We start from the raw sequence: 8,492 nt of genomic DNA, 5'->3' as shown, positions 1-8,492 counted from the left end.
TTTTTTTTAGCACCCCTAGTTCTCTAATTTTTATTCCAAATACAATTTATAATTTGAATCACAGGGCTATTTTTATCTCTATGGTTCAGTATTTTCTCAAGTAGCAACTTTAACTGCTATACTTTCCTGTCTTAAAAGGCAGAACTCTTCTAGTCTAAAAAAACTCATTTGTTGAAATGGGGGGCCTATTGTTTGAACCCCTTAGGGGCTTTAAAAACAAAAATGTCTTTTTTTGCACTTTATAAAACAAAGTACCCTACATTTTGTGGATGTACAGCCACATTTCTCATGTAAGTTTGTGTAGTTTTAACACAAACATTTATTTTTCATATTGCACCAGTACAGTTAATGAGCAACCTGTACTTGTGTGCTTATTTGTTCTGTCTAAAATGTTTATTTTGAAATAAAAAGGTTAATATAAAAAATATTTTTTGTCCGATTCATCGATTAATCGAAAAAATAATCGGCCGATTGATCGATTTTTAAAATAATCGTTAGTTGCAGCCCTAATTCTGATAAGCACCCACTGTCCTGCATGTTTTAGGTGTTTCCACGCATGTGGATCTTCACACCTAGGGTAAATCAATTGATAATTACCAGGAAACACTCTATAGCAGGTATATAAGAGCATTTTTTATACTACACATCAATGGTGATCAGCAAACAGCAGGGGGTGTTCATAGATGCTTGTTTGCTAATTTAACTGGATCCATAGGACTCTCTTGAGGACCTTCATGATGGGGAATGTCAGGGCAACGGGTCTATAGCAGTTAAGGATTCGCAGTTGGGCCCTCATCTGGTTCAGTCTCTCTGGCTGCCTATTCACCTGACTGCTAGCGAGAGAAACGGGAGGCCAAAGCGATCAGGGCTGTCTTCTGATTTAGTTGATAACAGACAGAGCAGCAGAGGGGTTAGTGAATGAAGTTAAATAAAAAAAGATTCTAGGTGTAACAGGGACGCTTCTGGTCAAAGGAGGATGGCCATTAATAGAGGATGCAAGAAAAAGGAAAAAGAAAAGCTTAACAGGACGAACCTTTGCTTTCATCATCAAAATAAGTGTTTCTGGTTATTTTTGAATGAACAACTACTTTGGACATGGTTTGACATTCGGTTAAACAAGCACCTTATTCATCTGCTCTTGTAATAGAATGTAATATTGCTTTACAACTCAAGATCTGGATATCGTGCTGTAACTGAAACTAAAGAAGGCTTCCTTCACCCCTCTCTTAAACCACCTGTTCTCTCTGTCCAAAATCCGAACATTTTGGTGATCAAAGGTGTGTTCTTTGTTAGACTTAGGGTGCACAGTTACATCTTGGCTAAACTAACTGGCTCTCCTGTGCTGCACCATGACTTTGTATAGCTGTTGTTTGACTTCTCCAGTCCTTCTACCAGTCCTTGCCTTATATTGAGTTGAAAATTTTTTTGTCTGAGCATGTTGGGGTTTTTTTTTTTTCAAAATTCACCGGTATTTTATATTCAGTCCTGTTCATTTTTATTTGGAAGGGAAACATTCAAATTTGCACATTTCTTTTTTATTTTCTTTATTTGAAGATAAGAAACACAATTATCTCCTGGGATGCATTACTTTTTTCAGGGTATACAAACAACAGAATCATGATTAGGATTAAATATATTACAAAATGTTAATAGTAAAATGGGATTTCTTTCATGCAGAAGTCAGGCTGAAGGCTCTCAAAGGTGCAGTCAGATGTCGCCATGGCACAGCCGCCACAGCGGCAACTCAAAGCAACTGGGTAGGTGACAACTGGATCAACTCCAGGCAAACAGTCAGGAAATTCGAATCTCTTGTAGTACAGATCCCCATATGTGCACACATGCTGGGACACTTTGTTATACACAACCTTCATGTTGAGATCCTAAAAAAAAAAAAAAAAGTGAAAACAGATAGGTTCCTACATTACATTAAGACTTTCAAATATGGCCAAATTCAATAATAAAAAGATCAAAGTATCAGTTCTAATCAGAAGCCAAATTCCACAGAATTTATCTAAATCTCTTCCAATGGATACAAGGGATATAATAAATATAAAATGGTTAAAATAAGTATTAAACACGCCACCATTAATTTCAGTAAATATATTTCTAAAGGCATTATTGACATGACATTTTCACCAGATGTAGATGTAACAATCCATGCTATCCACACATAGAGAGCAATCATACCATAAATGTCCAGGAATGAAGTTATGTGTAATTAAAATGACACAGGGGAAAAGTATTGAACACCAGTGGCGGCTGGTGAAAAATATTTTTGGTGGGGCTGATATAGCCTAGTGTATGTCTCCAACTAACCCGGAATAAGAATTCAAATAAACAATTGGACAATACATATAATTTAACAGTAATGATTTAATTTACTATATAATAACAGTAACAGTGATGATTTGGGTCACTGTGACGGGGTTCTTTGGCCTCCAAGAATCCAGGCTCAGTCGGGTTACCGGTGTTGGTGATTTATTGAGCTCAAAAACTCAAAACAGGGTGCAAAAGAAACTAAACATATACAAGATACTCTGGGCCTCAGCCTCCCTCCAGTTACCAGCAATGTAACAAAGAAACAGAAAACAAAAATTGCCGCTTTTCTTCCCACAGCCCTCATTAAATAGTTTAAGCCCCTCACCTCAGGCTCTCTTATTTCTGATTTCTTCTCATTAATCAGTTTTGTCCATATATTACCTCCACAAACAATTGATGTACAAAAACAAATAATTTTTACAACTTAATTCTTTTACACAATTCTTTTACACAATTCTTTTTTCATTGACTTATTCAATTACACCAAACTGGGTTTGAACCCAGCAAAGACGCAGCCAGACTGAAGATGACAAGTCCCCGCATAAACACGTACACACCCACACCCCCCACATACCCACACACACACACACACACACACACACACACACACACACACACGGCTAACCCCACTGAAATATTAAGTGTGCACCCTCAATACGCCAGCAGGTAACCAGGAACAGCTTGTGTGTTTTAAGTTAATGGAGCTACTGATCTCAGCGCGAGTGTATTGGTCCTCACAAACACAGTATAACAGGAATGTGTGTGTGGCGCGCAAAGTTAGAGAGGTTGTTTTAAGCGACGAGGTGGATTCGTCACAGTCCCAATAACCATGACATGAAATGTTCATATCCTACAACAGGGATGTTCTTCTGGCAAACGGGTAGATAAATAAGGATCTCACCGAATTTGGTGGAAGCTGCATCTCGTTCCTTACATTCACCATCTTCCCTCTAATTGTCTGCACCTGCGCTTGGGTTTGGTATTTTCAGCGCCCCAAGACCATAAAGTTCCGAGACGCTGATTGGCCATTAAATTCACCTAGCAATAGTACATGATTGACAGATTCTCTGCAAATGTGGGTCAGTCTGATCACAGCCCCCAGAACAGAGACGGTAGGAGTCTGTCTGTGGAAATCCACAAATTAATGACAGTAGATAGGGAAATGTAGTTTATATAATTTGTTTTGCTTATAGGTACACAGTCTAGAGAGTAAAACTGACATTTATGAGTTAATTTCTAAAAATATATTTTACGTTTCTCTCTTCTTATCAGGGAGGGCGGTGCCCCAGCGCCCCCTATGGGCCGGCCGCCACTGTTGAACACACTTACTGAAATGTGCTTAATATTTTGTACAAATTGAAAAATAAATAACATTTTTCTACTGACATCATCTTTTAGTTTACTGACTTTTGTGTTACACCCAGTGCCAGAATTTACCCTTGGGGGGGGGTAAGTTGGTAACCATTCAAAAACCTACTAGCCGACCACAATTGCTCCTGAAAGCAACACATTTTCATGCTTCAATGTCTTTGATTTCATTTCGACTTTCATCTTTAGATGTTGTTACCCACCCTGGTTGTACAGTACCCGCTGCAGATGGTTGTTTCCACTCTGTGACAGCCAGAACAGCCCCTCTTCTCTAGAGATATTGTCTGATTGACGGTCTGACAGCCAGGGAGCTGAAAAGCTGCTGCTAATGGTAGAAAAAAAAGGCAGATTATTTATTCTTTACAGTTTCCTGTTTGTGTCTTATTTCTTTTTGCACTAGAGAACACATGTTTGAACAGCTACTACTGTTGACACATTGTGGCATGACTTGCCTTACATTCAGTTAATAATTTTTTGTTTACTTCTTTCATGCGTACTTTTTTGAGCATTTCTCTGAATGTATGTGGACTTGTGTGCTCTTCAGTGATGTGGCTCCTCTCTTTTAAGAGGCTCTTCTCCTTTCCTTGGCCTGTTCAGCCAGGCCAACAATTCCTCCTAACAACCCCCCTTTCAGAGACATAGACCAGTATCTGGTATTGCAGACTGACAAAGAATGCTAACAACGGCCATTCCTAACATTCCAAAGGGGTGGACCCATTAGTCCAGTTACATTTGCATGTTTTCTAAGCCAAAACAAGGCTTTGTTGGGCTACTGTATAAAACCTGGAACTCAACAGTATTTCTGATATTTTGAATTGAAAAAGCTTCCTGGATGGGAAGATAATCGTTTTTAAACCTGGAAAAAAAGTCCAGTGGAATGATTTTTAAATTTGTAATGACTTTCCTTGATCCATTACTACTTCTAGATGTGCTTGAAGTGTTTGAAGTACTTTTTGAGCTCTATTTTTCTGAAGGTTTCTGAAGGGCTTAGAAATATAACTAGACACAACTAGGGTTTCAGTGAGTTTCACAGAATACATGTGCATATATGGTTAACATTATAGCATTGAACGTTTAAGTTTTGTTAAGCTTGTTTTTAAGTTTATAAAAATGTATGTCCTATCTAATCTTTCAAATGGATATTGTGATTATTTTCTTTGACACAATTCAAGTAAAATCTAACACTTTTATGAAAAAAATACATGTTAACTGCAAGAAGGTGTACACACCTAAAATTATACTTGGTTGTAGCACCTTTTGATTCATTTTCACCCATCTTCAGTTCACATCTAACATCTATTATAGTGAATCTGAGCCAGAAATTGAAAGCAGCACTATTATTTCAGAGTCGTGCTCCCTACAAGAACTTCTAAAAATAGCAGTTTTATAAACTGACTGTCTTCCATAAGCCACACACTCTACACCAGCAGGGCTGTCACTTTCCAAGCAACTGAAACATTTTTATCACAAACAGAAGTGCAAAAAGGTGGGCCGTATTGTACAATATGATTCTACAATATTAAACCTACAGTGTGTAATAATTTTGGGGATTTACTGACAGAAATGTAATATACATAAGTAGTATGTTATTTGTTATAACTTACTTATACTGAAGGTATCAACCTTTTTGTTTGCTTTTTGTTTCTAATGGTTTCGCATTAATAGTAGAAGACATCTTTGTGCTACGGCAGCGCAGAGCTGACAAACTAGTGGCTGTAGAGATTGTAAATCTGACCTGGGCAATTTAAATCTATATCTATGCTTTGTTTTTTTTATTATCTATGTAAACCACTTTTTACTGCTTGGTCCATGTTTGTTGACCCAAAAAAGGGAGGTGAATTACTCAGAACACCAGCGGGAAGGTGTGCAAATCAGTGCAAGAACAGCGGCTGAGAGAGCTCCATCCGGGATGAAGCAGCCAGCTGTCCCCCCCTCTGGAACCAAAGAACCACAGCAGTAGCTTAGGAAGAAAGCAGAGGAGCACAGTGGGGGATCGAAGAAGCCTGCCGAAGAAACTGAGCACTGAAGGCAGGGGAGAGGCTACCACTGACCAAGGCTAGCTATAGAAGCTAACTACCAAGGCTCCAAATAGCACAACTGTACATAAGATAGGTTGCCAGGAAAACAGGGCTCTAAAGGCAGAGGAGATGGGCTGTAGCTGACCATGAGGAGGACTGTGGTACCTCGAAGAAGCCCGAAGGCAAACAAAGCAAGAAGAGGCAGCAGCAGGCCGAGGCTACCCTGTAGAGGCTAACTGCTTTAGGAGCATGCAGAGCATGAGGCTCTGTCTGCACTGGAGTCAGAAAGACGAACACTCCTTCTTGGACTAAATTAAAACGGCTTTTTTAAAAGCCCCTCACAAACCTCTTAAGAGCATTCTTTATCCTTTGTCAAAATGATTTTCTCTATCTTCCATTTTGTTTAAATACAGCTCATGTCTGCTACCTATTTCACTAAAACAGTGCTCAGTTCATGATACTTTCTCTTCTCCTAATTATTATATTTAATAAAACAATGATAGGCCTAATGTGCATGAGACAACAGTGTTGAAGAATTTATGTATTTGATGCTTGAATTGTTGATCAGCAGATGCTGATTTTGGTGATCAATTCCCCAAATTCCCAAACCTGTGCTCCTCTAATGAAAACCAGATGTCTGACTGAAAATTACCTTAATCACAACAATTAATATAAAAAAAATAATTATATTCCCTCTCAAAAGGTATGTTGGCTTCTCCATGTTTTATAGTAGCACGCTGTAAGGTCACAATGATAACACATCTGCATTAATTTTTCATCCTTATTTATGTTTGAGTTCTCACCATGCAGTAAATGCCTTTGCCTTTTTCGCAGGCTCTCTCATGCTATAAACCTCTAAAATAAATCGCTGTTCTATAATCCCCTAAGGGTAGTGCAGTAGAAGGCAAGTGGCTATTAATGCCCATAGCCTTACCTTGGGCTGCCCTAAATCTGTTTATCTTTATCTTTCAGCGATCAGTGGCACAGAAAGTTTTAAGGGTGGTTTACAAGCAGACCCAATCGAGGAAGATGACAGACCACTAAGTCATCTCATTAACACTTAGATTACCATTACAGGGACTTAGAGGACAATATATTAAGGTTTAAATTATACTTTATGTTGAGCTTGTGGTAGTGTTTTCCTGACATTTATTTATAGAGAGTCTATAAAAAAAAAACACATTATGTTATTGTATTAAGGTACAGACGGAAAAAGAAAATGCTAATTATTGTTTTTACATCCCTTAAATGAGGGTTAAATTTGAGAGTTAACCCTAACACATACACAAGTAAATAAACAAATATGTTTATGAGAGAAAAATAATCCTAAACCCCAGATCTACATATGACAGAATATCGACTCGAAGATTTCTCTTCACAGGCGAGAGATGTGGAAATCTTTTTGGAAGGTAAGTATGAGGATGATAGAATTGCATCAAAGGAGGAGTTAAGAACAGAAGTAAAACAGTAATTGTGTGTTGAAAGTGTGGCAGTTTAAGGGAATACACACTAATGTCAGCAGGCTTATCTGTTTTTTGGTTAATTTTCCAAATTCTGCTTTATCCCATATGGGATACAATTTTCATGACTCCTACTGAGACAAACTTCTTAAGTTACGTTATTTTTTCCTAACATTTATCTAAAACTTATTCATGGGTTTGATCATATATAGTACAATAGGTTGTTGCAGTTATTATTATTATTATTATTATTATTATTATTATTATTATTATTATTATTATTATTATTATTATTATTATTATTATTATTATTATTGTTACCTGCTGGGGGCAGGCACCAAATGATTGAAGAGGTGCCAAGGAAAAAACACATCATCAGAGAGAACCCCTGTTTCTCTTGAGCCATCATTCTAAATATAAAAACAAAACAAGGTCATTCATATTTTCAACAGTTACGTGTGGGTAAAATATAATTTTTCACATAATTTCTGACCCTTTATCTTCTGCAATAAAAAGAAGTGATCATGTGGTTATGAAAAGTCAAGACCTTTTCACAAAAAATAAACCTCCTGTTTTTTTTTTCGTTTTTTACTTTATTTTGTGAAACAGATTTCAATTAAGCACAAGCTCAGACCTACCTCTCAGGTGTGTCCACTGCAGTGTGATGGGGCATCCACTTCTGCTTGGTCTTTATACAGCAGAGATTAGCTGCTTGGATCAACCCTGATTTCCTGCTCTTGGTTCAAGGATGGAACATTGTTTAAATCTTTATTTATCCCAGGATCAACCCCTCACTGAATCATTTGATCAGCTCAGGTGTCAGGATTAAGACTGGGGCCTTGTTCAAGGTCACGGTTGTTGGAGCAAAGGAATATTTAAAAAACACATAATGGTTTGACTTATTGACATAACACTTAATTCAGAAACAAATTGGAATGTAATTAAAAACTCATATCAATGTTCTCATTGTTGGCTCTAGTGTAGTGCGGTCAAACTCAAATACACAGTGGGCCAAAAAAAAAATAGAATAGAACAGAATATACCTGTCTTGTCCCACAATGAGGCAATTCTGGTGTTTACATCAGCAAAAAGATTAAAGAAAAAATGGTCACACAAATGTGGACCTTAGAAAAATGTATAGTAATAAATAGTGAAGAGTTAAAAGATAAACCATTAAATACTGTAAATGGTTTTAATAATATAAAACTGTAATAACCAATATACACCTATGGACATTTTTACTGTAATAGATATTTGAAAACAGCAGCAACATCAGAGATGTGCAAAATGACAGTAGCATATTATTTAACTAACTAAGGTAGAAACT

General features: G+C 37.2%; 1 protein-coding gene across 1 annotated transcript; it reads right to left on the bottom strand.

Annotated features, from left to right (window-relative positions):
• Positions 1–1,593: 1,593 nt before the first annotated feature.
• LOC119775200 (gonadotropin subunit beta-2-like) lies at positions 1,594–7,862 on the bottom strand. Its single transcript, XM_038273090.1, has 4 exons — positions 7,804–7,862; positions 7,487–7,575; positions 3,891–4,012; positions 1,594–1,880 (listed from the first exon to the last, which is right to left on the bottom strand). The coding sequence occupies exons 1-4, from the start codon at positions 7,836–7,838 to the stop codon at positions 1,647–1,649; spliced, it is 480 nt and encodes a 159-aa protein (XP_038129018.1). The 5' UTR covers positions 7,839–7,862; the 3' UTR covers positions 1,594–1,646.
• Positions 7,863–8,492: the final 630 nt, after the last annotated feature.

This window comes from Cyprinodon tularosa, unplaced genomic scaffold (genome assembly GCF_016077235.1).
Source record: "Cyprinodon tularosa strain WSP-4 unplaced genomic scaffold, ASM1607723v1 ctg856, whole genome shotgun sequence".
NCBI classification, from domain to species: domain Eukaryota; kingdom Metazoa; phylum Chordata; class Actinopteri; order Cyprinodontiformes; family Cyprinodontidae; genus Cyprinodon; species Cyprinodon tularosa.
Note: the sequence above shows the minus strand (reverse complement) of the source record. Positions and strands in the feature narration are given on the sequence as shown.

Bases quoted from the DNA above. Each gene is read 5' to 3' on its own strand.
- LOC119775200 (XM_038273090.1), bottom strand. From the start codon at position 7,838: ATGCCCCATCACACTGCAGTGGACACACCTGAGAG. The intron at 7,576-7,803 runs GTAGGTCTGAGC...TTTTATATTTAG, and splicing joins GCAGTGGACACACCTGAGAG to AATGATGGCTCAAGAGAAAC. The intron at 4,013-7,486 runs GTAACAATAATA...TTCTACCATTAG, and splicing joins TTGGTGCCTGCCCCCAGCAG to CAGCAGCTTTTCAGCTCCCT.